This window comes from Hypanus sabinus, chromosome 10 (assembly GCF_030144855.1).
Source record: "Hypanus sabinus isolate sHypSab1 chromosome 10, sHypSab1.hap1, whole genome shotgun sequence".
Lineage (NCBI taxonomy): Eukaryota > Metazoa > Chordata > Chondrichthyes > Myliobatiformes > Dasyatidae > Hypanus > Hypanus sabinus.
In genome coordinates, this window is record NC_082715.1 from 103775378 (window position 1) to 103794796 (window position 19419).

Sequence of the window (19419 nt, forward strand, 5' to 3'; positions counted from 1 at the left end):
GATTCATTATTTGTACCCCTTTTGCACTATCATCACTCACCTTAGTACTGGAATTCCCTCATCAGACCTCTTCATATATCCTTAAAACTCTATATTTAGTTTTCTCCCCTAAAGGTGAGTGATATAATATTTCTCTAAATCATCTATGCTTCAGAATGTGCAATCTGTCCCACATCCAAAACTCTTGCCTTAATTAATAACCCATTGGTGGAAGGCAAAAACATAGTGGCCTTCTGATGCAGGAAAAGCAGATAAATGACTTAAATCTATTCAGTTACCATGAGAATGTGTGAATTTGTTGATTGTGAATGGATCTAGCCAACTTGTTATCTTGTTGATGAGAAGTGTGCTGAAACAGTGATAAATCATGTATACTTCACTATAAAACTGGGGAACAACTTATTTTAAATAGTTTTACATTTATTGCAAACCCATCCTTAGTTCAGGAATGTATACATTTCAAAACAAATTAAAATTATAATCTATTATACAGTAAAACCATTTACATTATTGATAATATCTTAAATATACACATTAAAACTAGTGCAGCAACAGATCACATCATACTGATTTCTTTACATATGCACAGCTGAAATGAGACAACCATTAAAATCTGGAATGCAATGGAGACAAACAATTAATTTATGCACATCTGGGATTTCTAGCACATATAAGCTAGTTGGAAATTATAAGACAAGACTCCGTATTTAGGGCATTTTGGTCCTAGAAACAAAATTTACAATTCTATCTATAGCAGCAATGATTCAAGCTTATTGTAGTGAACCATTTCAGATTCTGTATGTGTGTGCATGTTTGTACTTGTATGCATATATGTGCCTGTGTGCTCACACACGTCTGCATACATGTTCATATGAGCATATGTGTATGTTCATGCATGTCCTTGTGTGCTTGTACATGTGTTTTTTGTCTGTGTGTATTTTGGACGGGGAAGGAAATTAAATTAGAGGGTTATTATCTACAGTTCATCTCATCTTCCTCGTCCTTGCTGTGTCAATCAAAATTACTGAAGCCAAATTTTCAATCAAAGAACAAGTATTAGGTTCAATGGCTGTTACAAAACCATACTTTCACCAGTGTTCACCTGTCCACTTGTTGTGGCACAGCAGTTGAACGTGACACTCCAATTCCTACAACCTTGCTTACTGCGAAAGGCACATATAGCTGAAGCAACAGTCTTCAGACAACCATCATCCTTATTCAAGTCAGGTTGAAATAAAAATTCTTGAAATAATGGGATGACAGCAAGTTCTTATTCTGCCCCTTTGATTGATGAACTTTCTTCCCGTGTGCAGCAACACAGTACTGCCACAACTTTCTCCCAGACACACTGAGTAGCAAGTATTCCTTGAAGACTTCAGCACCATCTCCGAAATGGAAGTGAAGGCCAGGCAGCTGCCAATGAGATATATAATTTTCCTTCCAATTAAGTCTCATTTCTTGGTAAATCCAAACAAGATCTCAGCTGACGTAAACCACCATCAGACAAGTCACTACAGGAAGGAGTCCATGGGTGGAGCATAGGAAAATCCAAGAAAAGCTTCCGATGCTTCCTTCACGCTGGCAGTTATCAGGGCAGCATCAGGAGACTGGCCAATTGAGTTCGGAACTGGCTCCTCAGTGAACTCCGGGTCAAAGTGCTGCAGGTCAGAAGGTCCACTCTGGAATTATAATTAACAATAAAAAGAATTACAATCCTAGAAGTTATTCTTGAAGTGGTTCCCCAATTTAAAATGAAAGTTACAAATATGTACAGATTTGTGTAAATCACACAGAACTATTACTGTGAAGCTATTCAGTGAGCATCTAGCAACTTACCACATTTGGGTTAAATGGAGGCATCAATTTCTTGGCATTTAAGTCAGTCCAGTTTATTGGAGAAAAGAAGATGTGTGCCTTAATATCCAACTGTTGAAAAAGCAGAATACAGTCAAGCAAATGGACCTTCAATGGAAGTTTAATTTGACAAGTTATTTAGTTCTGTGGCAAGGTTTTTAAAATGCAGGAGCACAAATGGTCATGTTTAAAATATGCTGCTAATTGAAAAGTTTTAATGAAATTTTCTAGTTTAATTTGCTATGATTTAGGACAGGCATGATTAGAATAAAGGGAATAAGAGCCTCAATATAAAATAAGCTCTCCACAAATAACCTTATTAATGTCAACGAAGAGCCTCCCCATAGTTCCAAAAGCCAATAGGAAAACAATTTGATCAAAAGCAATAACCATTTACTTACAAAGTCCTCCTTTGCACCCATCCGCTTTGTTCTGTCCTTTTGCAGCAAACCCTCCAGCAAGTCCCTGGCAGCATTGGAGATGTTTGGTTTCAACAGTAGTGGTTTGTTCAGAATATTGTCATACATTTCCGCCGTGTTCCTGCTGTAGAATGGAGGCTGCATCAAAACACAAGGCAAAAATTATTTATTTACAATTATCCAAAATGGTTAAATGAAAGGATCATCATTATTTTTGGTTAATATTGCTTTTATGGAACTTACCAATCCATATAACATCTCATAGAGAACTGCGCCCAAGCACCACCAGTCAACTGTTCTGTCATAGGGCTGCTTGTGTAAAACTTCAGGAGCCAGGTACTGTCAGATAATAAAGGAAAAAGTAATTTGAAATTATTTGTTTTCATAATGAGGAGCAAACACATCTAATACTGTAAAGACTGAGGAATCTTCTCTAATTATTTGATAGTTTCATAATCTGTTTAAATGTTATCTCTTTAGAAGAACTAATTCTGTATTTCTTCCTAATTCTATCTGTCCTCTGCTACATGATACCAACAGAAACAAATACAGTTGTGTGTGTGAGTGAGTGTTTGAGACTGTGTGCACACAGCTGCTAAGGCTGGATCAGATCTTTCCTGGCAACTGGGGAAGATCTGCATTTGGCAGCAGTAGGAAAACCACATTATAAACGAAGGCTGGCTGAGCACTGATGTTGAATGCAACTGGAAAACAGCAATACTGCAGCTTGAGGAAGGGTTAAACTTGCACCTCTCTGACCCCATTGACACCAATGTCATCTCATTCATCTCTTGGCACCCTTCTCCCCTCCCCGAGACAGCAATGCTGACGGGCAGCCCTGGAAACTGGTTATATCTAAACAAGAGTTGGGATAGCAAAGAGTATGAAGAGTATCTATAAAAAAAATGCCTTATGTTACACTTACCTCAGGGGTGCCACAGAAAGTGCACGTTGTGTCATTTGATTCAATGTTCTCTTTGCATAGTCCGAAGTCAGTTAACACAATATGGCCCTGGCGGTCAAGTAAAATATTCTCAGGCTTCAAATCTCTACAAGGTAAAAACAAGAAAAAGAGTTGCTTACAATTCATTCAGATCAACATCCCATAAAAGATCCTGTAGTTTAGTGACTAGAATAACATCTTTGTTTAAAATATGGAGCAAAGCTCTGCGGGTTAAATGATGCTCCATCTCAAGATTAAACTAGCAGGCCAGCTATCCTAATGCAAGTCTTTACCAACCTGTAAACAATGTTGAGGGAGTGGAGGTACCCCAGAGCACTGGCAATCTCAGCAGCGTAAAATCTGGCTCGTGGCTCCAGGAAGCAGCGTTCACGTTGCAGGTGATAAAACAACTGCAAAAAGAAAGAACGTGGATGAAAATACAATCCAGCCGCTCTTCCAGTAAGTGTTATTGCACACCCTGCCCATCTACTAATTTTACATTTCTCAGCCAATAGGTGAAATGACAGAGCAGACTTGAAGGGCCGAAAGGCCTAATTCATGTAATTGGAGTTACTAGTCCCTCAGTCTGTCCTTCCAATCCCATTATAAATCTCCCACCCTCCCCTTGCTCTACCTTGGAGGTGGAGATGGCTAGTACTTGAAACAGGAAATTCTGCCTTGCCGCTTACCTCGCCTCCGTTGATGTAGTCCAGGACAAAGTAGAGCTTATCAGCTGTCTGAAAGGAGTAGTGGAGTCCGACCAAGAAAGGGTGTTTCACATTCTTCAGCAGCACATTGCGCTCAGACATGATGTGCTTTTCCTGAAATAGACCACCACCACAAAAAGAAATGTGAGTGCCAATCTCAAAAGAATCAATGGGCATAAACATTCCCTCTTGTCCAGCGAAGCGGGAATTGTGCGCCCAATTTTGTGCATCATCTCCCCTCCACCATGTCCTCTTTGAAGACCCGCTCTGCAGCAAGCGTAACAGTAGGCCCAATGAGAAGCAGCGCCATTACCTCCTTCTTCTTCAGGATGGCCTTTTTCTGCAAGACTTTCACTGCGTAAAACTGGTCGTCAGATTTGTGTTTGGCCAGCAGGACCTGTGGAAGGGGAGAACCAGAGCTTGAGATTTTTTTCCACGATTTCCAAAGAGATTTTTTTCAAAGGAAGTTTTAATGTCTGTAATCTGATTTTAGAGCAGAAAGGCGGGATACAAACCTTTCCGAAGCTTCCTTTGCCGATGACTTTGAGAAAGTTGAAGTCACTTGGTTTGGCTCTGCGGGGCAGGAAAATAAATCGTCAGGAAAGGCGAAAGTTCCACGGCAAACAGCAGAGATGAATGATTAAATACACTGATACTTACTGAGGGTTAGAGGAGGGCCCCAGGTTGATCCGCGCTGTACTTGGGCTGGGCTATGGGAGAAATCAGATCACGCGAAAAGTTAAACATTGCTGGAAGGACAAGCCACAAATGACAAATACAAATCGAGCTCATTGCTATCGGTTACACTCACCGGAGGAGGCGGTCTGGTTACATTCGTTTCAGCTTCCTTCGGACTAGCGTGCAACATGGCTGGGACTTCCGAGCTGCTCAAAGACACAATTTATCAAATCGTTAGGAACTGGCCCCGAGGCCGCCAGCCGTTTTCAGAACCTGCCCGCAAACGCCAAGCTCTTGAGCAAATCAGTGTCTGGGATTTCAGTGAGAACAAAGCCTTGTTTCAACCCGGGGACATTAGCCGGAGATGTCTCGGTGCAAGACAGGCGCGCTATTGTCCGAAGCCCAGGTGCGGAGATCTAACTGGGGAACGGGTTTGACCGAACCCGGGCCAAACATATCCTCACTGCAACCGCCACCATTGCCATTACAAACACCTCAGATAAGCTCCCCGTTAGCGCACATAGTACCCGACATCCTTCCAACGAGGTGTCAGTGAAAGGAAGGCGAAAGTTACTTACTGTTTACAAGTGTAGGACTGAGAGGCAGCGAGCTTCTGGATGAGATCGTTCAGTCCCATTCGCTTCTGCTTCATGAAAGCTGCAATTAAAATCAAAATACTTAGACTAACAGGAACAGGATTCATTTTGAAAGTTACAAAAATGAGCAGAAGTCTAACTTTCTGCAGTTTCCTTTTGAGATTAAATGGTAATTAAATTTGCTGTCTACAGAGTGAATTTAGAAACTCGCCCTGGTAATCTTAAACACACTTCAACTTCATTTTTTAAAATGATATTATACATAAAAGAGCCAGTAAACTGGTGGTTTGAAAGCCAACATTACCGGTAATAATCGCGACCATCCCTCTCATTTTGGAGTACGTCAGAAGAGATGCCGAGGAGTTGGATTTAACAGTCATGGCTAAAAGATTACCACTTTATTTGGGATTGGAGGACTGGGTTTGGTTTCTCTGCACTGTCTTTGTACGATCCTTTCACAGTGTATGCATTTGTGAGAGAGAGAAATTGGCGACTGACTGAGCTTTCTAGAAGACACACGTGTATATATATGCCGGCAGGAGAGTTGGTTGGGGGCGTTGGTATGTGAGCAATGTAACAGTACTAGGCGGTCCCGGCCGCTCTGACTCAACCTGTCAATAACTCTCGCCCTCCGCTTCCTCCCTGAACTCGGCGTCACAATTCAAACAGCCGCCAGCAGATGCAAATCATCGATCCGTGACCGGCTCCCAGAAGCACCTCCCCGCACCTCCGTGCAAACACAACACACAGACCTCTGGTGAGAAGTGCCCGAGCAGATTTGGAAAATGAGGACAAACGCGTATTTGTGCCAATTGTTCACTGGCACCGTTCCTTAGAGAAACAAATTCTGGAAACATCATTTAGGCATTTCACTTTCAGCAGATTTAAGCATAAACTTGGCAAGATGCGTCATTGCACGGGCAGTAACGATGGAAGAATGTTATTTCGCAAGAGGGAAAGATGTCTCATCACAAATTGGAGTGATTTTCCTAAATCAAGCAAAAAAGTATGCCTAATTATAACCACACGTCTCCTCCCACGACCTCTCCGACCGAGTTCGAATCAGTCTGCAGGTTCAGATTATCATTTTCCGACCGCGCTGGCCCCGGATCGGGGGGGGGGGGGGGCTTCAATGCCAGTCCCACTGCAAGAAGGCTCGACCTTCGTGTATACAATACTGCTTGCACTCTCGCAGTCCGGAGATGTGTCTGAGTAGCGATAGGTATCAGAATAAATTCACCCCCGGAATAATCTGTACATTTAGCACCGTCGCAGGTATACCAGTGATAGAAAGATGATGATCTTAACTCAATGCTTCACTAACAGGGAGTTAGGAAATTCCCATTCTCCATTCTTTTCGAATGTTGGTAACGAAGCGAATATACATCTCTTAAATGAGATGTACATTAGCTTATTAGGTAGAGTAAAGATGAAGAAGCCAACAATTCAGTATATGAACAATTTGCATCTCTCTCTCTCTCCCTCTCCCTCTCTCTCTCTCACACACACACACACACACAAAATCAATGCACCTTAAAAATTCAATTTCCTTCTACAACATTTACTACGACTATTGACATTCCGGACCCTTGAATAGATGTCACTGGCTGCCAGAATCCGGCCGAGTTACAAGCAGGTCTGTGCCGGTAATCCATAAACGGAGATCAGACCGGAGAACACCGGCCATTCGGAGGCAGGGCTCAGCGAACCCATCTCCTTCACCAATTGCCAGGGTCGCCTCTCACGTTAACAGCAAAGTTACAAGTCAATGCACCCCCAGCAGCGAAAGATATCTAACCTGTGAATGAAGTCTTTTCTGTCAAATTTTTCATGTTGGTCTCCACTCGTGGACAGCCCTCAGCCCTTACCTGATCCACTAAGAACTGACGGAGAACCCGAGGGCGGAGTGTTCTTCAATATATAGTCTAAGTGCCTTTAATTAAATTTTAATGGATATAGATAACTTATCACTGTGCGTCGCCTATAAATTCCACAACGAATGTTTGCTTTGTCACAGTTAAAAGCGACACTCCTGCAATACATGTACTTGACCTCGACATGTCAATCACATTTTCTACATTTTCGAAGTGCCAGTTGGCCACAATTACTCTAATTTAGAGGGAGAAGAGTGTATTAACGATGGCCGAGGTGCGTTTCAGCGTCACCAGTCAGCGACGAGAAGTTCTGGTGGCGCCTGGGCTCTGTCCTGTTCCGGGACTTCAGGCACCGAAGTAATTGCGTGGAAGGGACTTGTTGAGACTGCTTGCAAGGGACCGGATAGCTCCAGGGCGGAGGAGGCGTCCCCTGCTAATTCCTGGCTTCCACCACAGGCTTCCTCCGAGGAAGACGGTCGGCCGGGAGCTGAGCGAAGTTCACAGTGCAGCATCTTATCCGCTCTGCCTTACCACATTTTTAATGCAAACCCATATGGAATTTTCTATAATTAAATGCTACGTATACACACACATAGTTCTCTGTGCTAGAGCAGTCAATCACCCCTCTTCTGAATAAGACATAGATTAGGCCGCCAAGACCAAGGAATGTCGTGGAAATAGTTTCTGAGTAAAAATACAGAAATGGGAATACGGGCAACATTTTTCTCCAACGAACCATCATTTACCCTTACTCCAGCATGGAATAAGACCTTAACATAAACGTTTCATCTTATTTTGAACTCGATTTGGTGAATCGTTGAGGCGGAGTAGGTCGCAGCTATTCCATGCCTTCCACTTTTCTGGGTTTAGCATTCCTCCCGTGCCATATTTAATTCAATGATGGGGAGTGGAGAATGGACTTTTAAGAGGTGCTTTTAACATTCTGATGAGTATTCCCACTTTAGCATCAACACAGAATCTTGAATATGAGATATTAAATTTCTAAATGCTTGAAGATGTATTTATGCAATAAATGTGATACTAGAAAAGTGGATTCTCCAAGACTGTAGAACGTGTTGTGCTATTGTCCATTGGATACTTTTAGCAATCTTGCCAACAAATGTAATTTTTTTTCAATCGCACTTTAACAGATTGAATTCCCATTAGAGATGTGTCACCTGAGCAGAGTTGATTTAATAAACTAAAAGTTTTGGTAGCTTGTCATCCTTTCTCCCAAGATCCTCTTACTTGTATAATTTATTACAATTATAGAGGCCACTTTATTCCATAGGTAGTGGAGTTTACTGTGAACAGATGAAGTCCTTTGGTGATGGAAGACAGTGAATTAAATGAAACAAAGCAAATATGTGTCTATAGCAAAAACCAGCCTCTCCTCTCTGGATTCTGTTTGCATGTTTCACTGTCTTGGTAAAGCAGCCAATATAATCAAAGACCATGGGCATTTTGTTTTCTCCCCTGTCCCCTCAGACAGAAGAAAGGAAAGCCTGAAAGCACCCACCACCAGGTTCGAGACCGGCTTCTGCCCTGCTGTTAGAAGATGAGTGAATGGTTCCCCAGTATGATAAGATGGACTCTTGACCTCATGATCTACCTCATTAGATCTTGCACTTTATTGTCTACCTGCACTGCACTTCCTCTGTAATTATAACACTCTATTCTGCATTTGGGGTTTCCATTCTACTACTTCAATACATTGTTGTAATGAAATTATCTGTACAGATGGTTTGCAAAACAAAGTCTCTCACTGTACCTCGATAGATATGACAATAATAAAGCAATTATCAATTACCAATACCATGGCTTACATTACATTGATATTTTGTTTTAAACTATGTTACAAAACATATGTGGCTCATTATATTCAAACAATTTTAACTGAAAGGAGGTAAAAGGTAATCTCATTTAGATGGTTTCTTCAGCAGGACTGAAAGCTTCTGACTGAAATGTGGCAAACACAAAATAAGACAGCACCAACAGCAGAAGAGCTGTGACTGCGGGATATTTTTCAGCCATACTGGTTGAGAGGTAAATGAGAATCAGGATGCTAATCCATTTGCTCTCTGACCTAATGCTGCTAGTCTATCAGAGGCTGATTACATACTGCCTGCCCTGTGCATGGTCACAATACGTTGCATCAGGAAAGCTGACGATGTAACCAAAGACGCCTGCCACTGACTTTTCCTCTTTTCTCTTTTCCACCTTCTTGGAGAAAGTACAGGAGCTCAAAAAGTCTGGATAAGCAGAATCAAGAACTTCCCACTGCTATCAGACTTCTGAACTAACCATCTCCTTCCCAGTGGTGCTCCCACATCTGTGAACCCTTCACTCTTCCTCTTGCGTTACGTCACTTAAGCATTCTCTTTACACTCCTTCATCTGAACTACTGGGCCTTCCATCACTCTATTCTTTTTGAATATATCACTGTATTTGGGCGGCATGGCAGCACAACGCCTTACAACGCCAGCAATCACTGATCGCGGGTCAATACCCACCCCTGTCTGTAACGAGTTTGAATGTTCTCTCTGAGACTCCATGAGATTCCTCCAGGGGCTCCAGTTTCCTCCCACTTTCCAAAGGCGTACAGTTAGGTTTAGGGTTGCTGAGTTGTTGGCATGCCGGAAGCGTGCTGATATGATGTACCCAACACATCATCAGAATGTGTTGCTCATTTACACAAATGACACACTTCACTGTATGTTTTGATGTACATGTGACATATAAAGCTAATCTTTATTGTTGTATTTGTAATTGCCATCTACACAGTTTCCACTGTAAGGAACTCCATTGTACCCTGGTTTCTATGACAACAAACTAATCTGAATGTACTAATACCATTCCTAACACCCAGATACCTACGTCCAGACTGACACACACTGCAACTACTCCCTAGGACCACTGTGGTTCTATCTCTGGACTTGCTACCCCACTAACCTTCCTTTATCTGTGCTTCTCTATGATATTTACTCTCCACGATGGAGTGATTACATACAGGAGGGCCACATACTATCCAGGCTGGAGGAATGGCAGGCCATAGGTCACTCTTTCATTTTACATCCACACACCACCATCCCCCAACTCTCCTCCTCCTATTTTGCTAGATCCAATGGAGAGTTGGCATGAGTAGAGTTCATTGTGGGTATTCTTGTTTGCAAAAGTAAATCTTTCAATTCAAAAGATTGAAGATTGGTTTGGAAAGCAGGTGGTAAATACTTTAGATACCTTTGAATGGATTATTACTGACATACCGCTCACTGACTTGGAGGAGTCAGGACAGGAACACCTAAGCAGCTCATTTTATAGGGGGAAGTAAAGAGGGATGTTAGATCCAGCAGTAGATTTGTGCTGTTGCACATGTAACCATGTGTCAGAGGTAAGTTTTTCATGCAGAGAGTGGTGAGTGCGTGGAATGAGCTGTGGGTGACGTAGTGAAGGCGGATGCAATACGGTCTTTTAAGAGACTCTTGGATAGGTACGTGGAGCTTAGAAAAATCGAGGGCTATGAGTTACCCTAGGTAATTTCTAAGGTAAGGACATGTTTGGCACAGCTTTGTGAGCTGAAGGGCCTGTATTGTGCTATAGGTTTTCTATGTTACCATTGCACAAATGGTGGCTTTCAGGAGTAAAGGAAAGAGCAAACTGAAGTCATTCATAAACCCAAAATTAAAATGACAGCTCAGAATCTATTAATCTTTTGCAGCAGAGTCTGTGCTGTTGGTCTTTTATTTTACATGTTAAATGTGTCATAATGATACCAGCTTGGCATTGATGTGAGGTGACATTGGATAATTGGTGACACTCGCTGTCTACTTATGAAACTGAAATACCCACAGAGAATACAAGGTGGAACAACGTTGAGAACAACTCATGATATTTGCTCAATAATCTCCTCTCTTTGAGTGCTTTCCTACCAAAAGGTTGATCCAATTAGAAACCTTAGATTAATTTCCAAACAGTAACAGAATTTATTATTCTACTTAAAATTGGCAAATCATTCATTTTCCACATCAAAACTCATGACCATCTAAACTGTTTCTAAGTGATTTCTCCTAATGTAATTAAAAACATATAATTCCCTTTAAAGTCATGTTTTTAATACTTATCCACTAAAGGATGCCTGAACATTTTCTCCAACTTCAGCTCCCTCCCATAACATTCAGAATCAGAATTATGTTTATTATCACCATATGGGGTGACTCTTGTGTTTTGCAGCATAAAATTATTATGCACTACAAAATAAATAAGTGATGTTCAAAAAATTAAAATTATGAGGTAGTGTTCATGGGTTCAATGACTGTTCAAGAATCTGATGATGGAGGGGAAGAAGCTGAGTGTGGCTATTCAGGCTCCTAAGGTAGTAACAAGAAGAGGGCATGTCCTGGATGGTGAGAGTTCTTAGTGATGGTAGTTGCCTTCTTGCGGCATCACCTCTTGATGATGTCCTCTATGGTGGAGAGGGTTGTGCCTGTAATGGAACTGGCTGAGTTTATACCCACTGAGGCCTCTTGTAGTCCTGTGCTTTGGAGCAGCCATGCTAGGCTGTATAGCAACTGGTCAGAATATTCTCTGCTCTACTTCTATAGAAATTTACAAGTCTTTGGTGACATACCAAATGCTGTCAAATTTCTAACAAAGAAGAGTATTACAGTATTTTGAAACATTTTTATTTGGAATGCAATCATTGTGCCAGTTCCTCAACGATATAAAAATGTTTCCAATTAAAAAATAAGGTCTATAACACATTAACAATACTATCAAACAATAAACTGACTTCCAACAACTTCCTCATCCTTCCCACCCTTACACAGGAAGCGCAATGCCTCCCCTGGGCCTTAAATATCTCAGCACATCCTGGACATTGCATGCACCTTTCATGCTATTGTGTACCATTCCAGGTTGAGGCACAGCTGAAAATGCAGAGAAGTGATCAAGTGTGGAGTCTATATTTAACTTACTCAGTGGCAAGTTGAATACAGATTACATTGCCAGTCAGATCCAAGCAGGGCACAAGTTTAGTGGTGTACTGGTGTTCTAGAAATACATTAGCTATGATCAACTGCTCTCTCTGAGGAACCTCCCAAGACTGAAGCGTTTACATTATCTACTGCAGCTGCAAACAGATGAGTGGTGTAAGTGTGCAGCAGGGAGACTCTGGTGTGCTCGTTTTGTTTCAATATGAAAGGGAATATGAGGGCTAGTATTTAAAGGCAAGGGTATAATGTTGAGGCTTTATAAGGCACTGGTGAGGCCTCACTTGGAGTATTGTCAGCAGTTTTGGGCCCCTTACTTAAGAAAGGATGTTCTGACATTGAAGAGTGTACGTAAGAGAGTCACAAAAATAACTCTGGGATTGCAAAGCTTACATGAGGAGCACTTGATGCCTTTGGGCCTGTACTCACTGGAATTCAGAATAACAAGGGGGAATCTGATTGAAACCTATCGAATGTTGAAAAGTCTCAATAGCGTGGATGTGGAGAGGATGTTTCCTATGGTGGGGGAGTCTAAAACCAGAGGACACAGCATCAGAATAGAGGGGTGTCCTTTTAGAATAGAGATGAGGAGAAATTTCTTTAGCCAGAGAGTAGTGAATTTGTGGAATTTGTTGCCACATATGACTGTGGAGACCAAGTCGTTGGGCGTATTTAAGACAGAGGTTGATAGATTGTTGATTAGTTGGGACAGGAAAGGATGGAAATAGTGACTGAGAGGGAACTGGATCCACCATGATGAAATGGCAGAGCAGACTCAATGGGCCAAATGGCCTAATCTTGCTCCTATATCTTGTGGTCTTATTGAACAAAAGACCCAGCTGGGAACAGAAAATTTGAGGGACTGCAGGCTCATAACCCTGTCCAGTGTTGATACAACAGGGTACACTAATGCAGTGCTTTCTGTATAGAGAAACCCACACGCACTGCTACAGCGCTTGCTCAGAAGCTCTACCACCTAAAATACACCTTGAGTTGTATTTATTAACAAGTGGTTATTGACTGGAAGGGTGGTGATTATTGGGGTGCAGCAATGATGTGGTTAATGACTGGAAGGGTAGCAATTATTGAAGGGTGTAGCAATGATATGGTTATTGATCGGAAGGTTGGTGATTATTGGGGTGTAGCAATGATGTGGTTATTGATTGGAAGGTTGGTGATTATTGGGGTGTAGCAATGATATGGTTATTGATCGGAAGGGTGGTGATTATTGGGGTGTAGCAATGATGTGGTTATTGATTGGGTGGTGATTATTGGGGTGCAGCAATGATATGGTTATTGATTGGGTGGTGATTATTGGGGTGCAGCAATGATGTGGTTATTGATTGGAAGGTTGGTGATTATTGGGGTGTAGCAATGATGTGGTTATTGATTGGAAGGTTGGTGATTATTGGGGTGTAGCAATGATGTGGTTATTGATTGGAAGGTTGGTGATTATTGGGGTGTAGCAATGATGTGGTTATTGATTGGAAGGTTGGTGATTATTGGGGTGTAGCAATGATGTGGTTATTGATTGGAAGGTTGGTGATTATTGGGGTGTAGCAATGATGTGGTTATTGATTGGAAGGTTGGTGATTATTGGGGTGTAGCAATGATGTGGTTATTGATTGGAAGGTTGGTGATTATTGGGGTGTAGCAATGATGTGGTTATTGATTGGAAGGTTGGTGATTATTGGGGTGTAGCAATGATGTGGTTATTGATTGGAAGGTTGGTGATTATTGGGGTGTAGCAATGATGTGGTTATTGATTGGAAGGTTGGTGATTATTGGGGTGTAGCAATGATGTGGTTATTGATTGGAAGGGTGGTGATTATTGGGGTGTAGCAATGATGTGGTTATTGATTGGAAGGTTGGTGATTATTGGGGTGTAGCAATGATGTGGTTATTGATTGGAAGGTTGGTGATTATTGGGGTGTAGCAATGATGTGGTTATTGATTGGAAGGTTGGTGATTATTGGGGTGTAGCAATGATATGGTTATTGATTGGAAGGTTGGTGATTATTGGGGTGTAGCAATGATGTGGTTATTGATTGGAAGGTTGGTGATTATTGGGGTGTAGCAATGATGTGGTTATTGATTGGGTGGTGATTATTGGGGTGCAGCAATGATATGGTTATTGATTGGGTGGTGATTATTGGGGTGCAGCAATGATGTGGTTATTGATTGGAAGGTTGGTGATTATTGGGGTGTAGCAATGATGTGGTTATTGATTGGAAGGTTGGTGATTATTGGGGTGTAGCAATGATGTGGTTATTGATTGGAAGGTTGGTGATTATTGGGGTGTAGCAATGATGTGGTTATTGATTGGAAGGTTGGTGATTATTGGGGTGTAGCAATGATGTGGTTATTGATTGGAAGGGTGGTGATTATTGGGGTGTAGCAATGATGTGGTTATTGATTGGAAGGTTGGTGATTATTGGGGTGTAGCAATGATATGGTTATTGATTGGAAGGTTGGTGATTATTGGGGTGTAACAATGATGTGGTTATTGATTGGAAGGGTGGTGATTATTGGGGGTGCAGAATGATCATAGAATGGTTTATTATTATTTATTTTATTTAGCCAAAAAGGGTGGGGTCGGCCCTTCTGGGTCTTTGATCCACATTGCTCCAGCAATCCCCATTAACTCTAATGTAATCACAGGACAACTTACTAAGACCAATTAACATGCCCAGTACATCTTTGGACCGTGGGGGGAAACAGGAACACATGGGTAAAACCACGCATTCCATGGGGAGGACTTACAGACGCTCCCGGAGAACAGCGTCAGAATTGAACTCAGGGTAATGATGGCAAGCCCTGGAAACAAGTGTGGTGGGGGATAGATGAAGGACATCACCAGAAAGGTGGGGGAATTAATCAGAGGGATCACCGGAGATTAGCAAAAGACTCTAAAAATTGAGTGGATCATAGGAGTCCATTGGAGAATAGATCACTAGGGATTAGTGGAGACTAGATCAAGGGCTGATTGATATAGGGCAAAACTGGAGATGTTGGGGTAGATGGAGGGGGAAATCACAATCAGTATTGGGAATAGAACAAGGAATCACAAGAGTCAATGGGGGAGAGATCAAGAGGGTCACTGTAGATCATCACAGGGTCTATAGATTAAGGAATCATTGTTTTTCAGTGGGGAGCAGATGATGGAAGACACTAGAGGTTGGTGGGTGTTTGCAGATGGAGGGGATCACTGGTGTCCATTCCGGGAGGGGGGGCTTGAAATTAGGATGTGTGTGGAGGTGTAATGGATGGAGAGAGTGAGGACTGGTGTCGAAGTTGGGGGGAAGCTTCATGAAAGTGTGAGGAGTGTAGATATAAATTCTGGATTAGAGGGGAGCAGTGAAAACAGTTTAGGATTAGTGGGAGCAGGGAGATCAATTTCGGATATGTGAGGGGAACATGGGATTGCTTAGGGATTTGTGAGAGAATCCATTTTAAATTAGCTGGGAGATTTAGAGGAAACAGTGGGACCAGTTTGGGATTAGAGGGGAGAGTGGGATTTTTTGGATGAGGTGGGATAGGACTGAGAATTTGAAGCCATTTATGGCCTAAAACCAATGGTCATTCTGGTGACAAATGCATCAGTACCAAAGACAGGATTCTTCCATTTTAGTTCCATGTCTTATGATCTGGCACCACAATTGTTGACTTTTTTAACTGAGCGTTTAAGTTGTAGAAAAGTTAGCATGAAAATGCAAACTGTGATCCAACTCATTGTTCTGTCTTGTTCCCATTCTCAGTCCCAAACTTGTTTTGAGATAACAGGGAAGGTCAACAGGGAGGCAACAAGCTTTCAGGTAAGTTCCAGTCAGAGACATTTGTGGAAAGGTAGTGGTCAGGAGTGGCAACAGGGATTAGGGTTATGACCTGCAGAGGCCAATGGAATTACCTGTCCTGATGAAGAGTCTTGACCCAAAATGTTTTCTGTTTATTTCCCTCAATAGATATTGCCTGACTTGCTGAGTTCCTTCAGCGTTTTGAGTGAGTTGCACAGGATTTCCAACATCTGCAAAACCTCTTGTGCAAAGGAATGACTGGCATGTTGGTCGACTGCCCTGCTTCATTGCCGCTACCCATGACTTTCAGAAAGTTCTGTTGAAATCTGACCCTGAGTTTTTTTTTTAAATATCAGGTAAACAGTGTGAAAAGTTCACAGTGTTTTGATACATTTTGTAAACAATATATAAGATTGTTTTCAATCATCTTATATTAAATTATTCCATATTAAAAATAATTCCATTGACCACATGTCCTAATGATATGGGAGAGTGTCAGTGTGCGCTTGAGATGTGGGAAAGAGTCTAACTATATGTAAAGTGTGGGAAAGTGACGTATTCACATGCCGTGAGAAAGAGTCCAGCAAGTCAGCTGGTTGTGGGAAAAAGACTGTCTGACGTGTATGCAGATTACAAAGCATGCTGGTATGTTCTGAACTCTCAGTCTCCAAAAAAAAAAGATAATTAGTTAAAACCATCAGCTAAATAAGAAGATATCCCTTGATTTGCTAGAAGTAATTAACCAATGTTCTGCAAAACAATAACCAGATATTCAAAATAAAGCTCAAAACCATTTTTTGTTGCACAATACACACAGTGACAACTTTATTAGGTACACCTGTACACCTGCTCATTAATGCAATCATCTAATCAGCCAATCATGTGGGAGCAACTCAATCTATGAAAGCATGTAGACATGGTCAAGCGGTTCAGTTGTTCAGACCAAACATCAGAATGGGGAAGAAATGTGACCTTGAAATGTTTGTTGGTGCTGGATGGGGAGCTTTGAGTATAAATCTCCTGGGTTTTCCACACACAACAGTCTCTGGAGTTCATAAAGAATGGTAAACAGTTAAAATATCCAGTGAGCAGCAGTTCTGTGGGCAAGAATGCCTTGTTAATGAGAGAGGTCAGAGGAGAAAGGACAGACTAGTTCAAGGTGACAGAAAGGCGACAGTAACTCAAATGACTATATGTTACAACAGTGGTGTGCAGAAGGGCATCTCTGAATGCACAACGTGTTGAACCTTGAAGTAGATGAGCTACAGCAGCAGAAGACAACAAACATACACTCATTGGCCATTTTATTAGGTAATGGAGAAATTTAATCATTCAAAACACAATTGTAAATTTCTCCAGACATTATAGTCCCACTTTCCTATGTCTTCCTCTTTGTTGTCCCTTGATAACTCACTGAAAGTTAACACATGATCTAGTCTCTATACCCCTTGCTTTAATGATTTCATTGTCGCCCCATTCCCCACATGTAGTAGCTTCTCAATCCCCCACATACATTCCATTTGTCATTCCATACAACCATCCGGATAGAAACAATGCTTCTGAACTGCAACCCCGCCCCCCCCCCCCCACCCTCAGGTTCACAGCAGTATACCCCGTCCTGCCAGGTACCTGTAACCAACAACCACACTATCACACTTCTGTTTCAATCCACCAGACTCTGAATAAAGAGAAGTCCTAAACGAGTGCTTCCATACCTGACATCACTGTTGCTGAAGCAATAAAGAATACACAGCAGGTCAGAGAGGGTCTGTGCTGAACCAAACGATTTAGGTTTCTGATCAATGACCTTTCATTCAGACCTGGGTGTAAAATGTTGTATAATCCCTAGTTTGGGAAGTCCTCCTCAGCTGCAACCTCCCTTGTTCTGAAGCAGAAGCAAACAGTAAACTATTAGGAAAGTTGTGGAAGAAAGGACAAGGTAATTGATTTCTGAATTCATGTAGGCTGAGTGTGTAAGGTCATTGTTCAGAACAAATGCTCTTCATCACCATTAAGTACTGATCTCATATTCCAGTGTTATTGCTGCCAAATGTCCCATCCCTGATCTTCCTAACCTCCCTCTTTCCTTGATAGACGTTGTTCATATTTTCAAGCCTCAGATTCCAACTCCTCTAGACCCTAGCAAATCTGACAAATCCCAAAATGTCCTCCCGGATTACACCCTACTCAAACTGTTCATCCTACATGAAGCTTGTGGGAGGTAGACCTTCTTCATGAACTGGTGTTTGCCAGGCAAAACATCAATGGGGCAAAAAGAGAGCCACATAGATGGTAGACTAGGAGTGACATTGACTTCTCTTTTCCAAACAAGGTCTATGAAGCAACTGGGTCCTTAATGCCAATCATCATTTAATGAAACATCAGTATTTTGTATTCTGATATGGTGGGAATTGCACTCATTCAAACAGAAATTGTACCTACTTTATTTGGAGATACATTTTCTATTGGGTAGAGAAACTGCTTGACGCACTAGCTGGGTGTTCGCTTAAGTATAATTGGCCTGAATTCCCTTCCCTGTATTTGTATATCCTGGAAATCTAAGGTAAATTTATGCAACTTAATATGTATCAAAGGTTACTTCACAAAAAAATGTGAAGGACAGTTGTAAAAGTAGCACAGTTGGCAAGCTGATGTGGGCCATTATGAACACAGTTTCTCTCCATTACCCCTCCTGAACCTTTCTGTTAGGTATTTATTTTTGCCTGCAACCCTATTACTCGCACCAGTGGGTTTCCCAGTGTTTGAACAAAGTATGGAAGATCCCAGACAGGTCAGGTGGCATGAGAAATACAGGGAGCCTGCTGGTACCCACACGACTTCAATCTGAAGACAGAAGTGAGCACGCCTTGCTTTGACTGACAGTGCAAGAGGAGACTTCACTTCTTGAAAGAAGAAGGCACAACAAACGTAACACCCCCAAATGGGATACATGCTGCCAAGCTAACCACAATATTGAAAGTTTATTGGCACGCGATTCTTAGTTGACTTTGTTATAGTGATACTATGCGTGGAAAGGAAAACCAGAGTGATCACAGACCAGCACTGCCTGATTAGACACACCCACCTGTACTTAAGAAAAGCCAAGAGAATCTGTTTCCCGATGTTACAAGCCAGCAATGAAACAATGATGACAAGGAACCCTGCAGCCACATGCACCAAACGGGACATTAAATCCAAATTAAAGAATTACCTGAAGTCTGACTCCACCTCCTCCACTGTTGCACTGCTAACATTTCTGGGTGATGCAGTGCAATTACATACATAACTATCCTCACAACCTACACTTCAGTGATAAAACAGATCTGCTTGCAGACCTGTGCCTGTGCTTTGTGCCTTATGTTTTGAGTGCCTCATCTCCCAGGTCTTTTAGCCTTAACACCAGTTCTAAAAGGTAGTTTTCAGATCTCTTTCAAGTCCTTAAAAGTTTTTTTTCCTGTATATTCTGTAAAATCTTTAACTATCTCTAGTCTTTAAAATTTCTAACTCTTCTAGAAAGGCCAAGAATTCCAACCCCCAACTCGTATTTATTATTAATGGAGATGCAG

At 41.8% G+C, this 19419-nt stretch overlaps 2 protein-coding genes across 3 annotated transcripts in view; both read right to left on the bottom strand.

Moving 5' to 3' along the window:
* Positions 1 to 650: 650 nt before the first annotated feature.
* Positions 651 to 7151, bottom strand: sgk1 (serum/glucocorticoid regulated kinase 1). Of its 2 annotated transcripts, none has more exons than XM_059982461.1 (13): positions 6996 to 7151; positions 5180 to 5258; positions 4735 to 4807; positions 4584 to 4633; positions 4439 to 4496; positions 4237 to 4320; positions 3906 to 4037; positions 3514 to 3626; positions 3199 to 3322; positions 2517 to 2612; positions 2256 to 2411; positions 1837 to 1926; positions 651 to 1679 (listed from the first exon to the last, which is right to left on the bottom strand). In XM_059982461.1, the coding sequence occupies exons 1-13, from the start codon at positions 7027 to 7029 to the stop codon at positions 1512 to 1514; spliced, it is 1257 nt and encodes a 418-aa protein (XP_059838444.1). In that variant the 5' UTR covers positions 7030 to 7151; the 3' UTR covers positions 651 to 1511. The 2 variants fall into 2 exon arrangements, with proteins under 2 accessions (XP_059838444.1, XP_059838443.1); XM_059982460.1 differs by lacking the exon at positions 6996 to 7151 and adding an exon at positions 5502 to 6283.
* Positions 7152 to 7358: 207 nt separating this feature from the next.
* LOC132401342 (uncharacterized) overlaps positions 7359 to 19419 on the bottom strand; it is a 134251-nt gene continuing 122190 nt past the window's right edge. The window contains exon 7 of the mRNA XM_059983471.1: positions 7359 to 7597. Within this exon, the coding sequence (XP_059839454.1) occupies positions 7359 to 7597 (239 nt within the window). The remainder of the gene's footprint in view (positions 7598 to 19419) is intronic.

Excerpts from the sequence above, each read along its gene's own strand:
- sgk1 (XM_059982460.1), bottom strand. The coding sequence starts at position 5,577 with ATGACTGTTAAATCCAACTCCTCGGCATCTCTTCTGACGTACTCCAAA. Across the intron at positions 4,321-4,438 it reads GCAAAGGAAGCTTCGGAAAG|GTCCTGCTGGCCAAACACAA; the intron begins GTTTGTATCCCG and ends CCCCTTCCACAG. Across the intron at positions 2,412-2,516 it reads ATGAGATGTTATATGGATTG|CCTCCATTCTACAGCAGGAA; the intron begins GTAAGTTCCATA and ends GTTTTGATGCAG.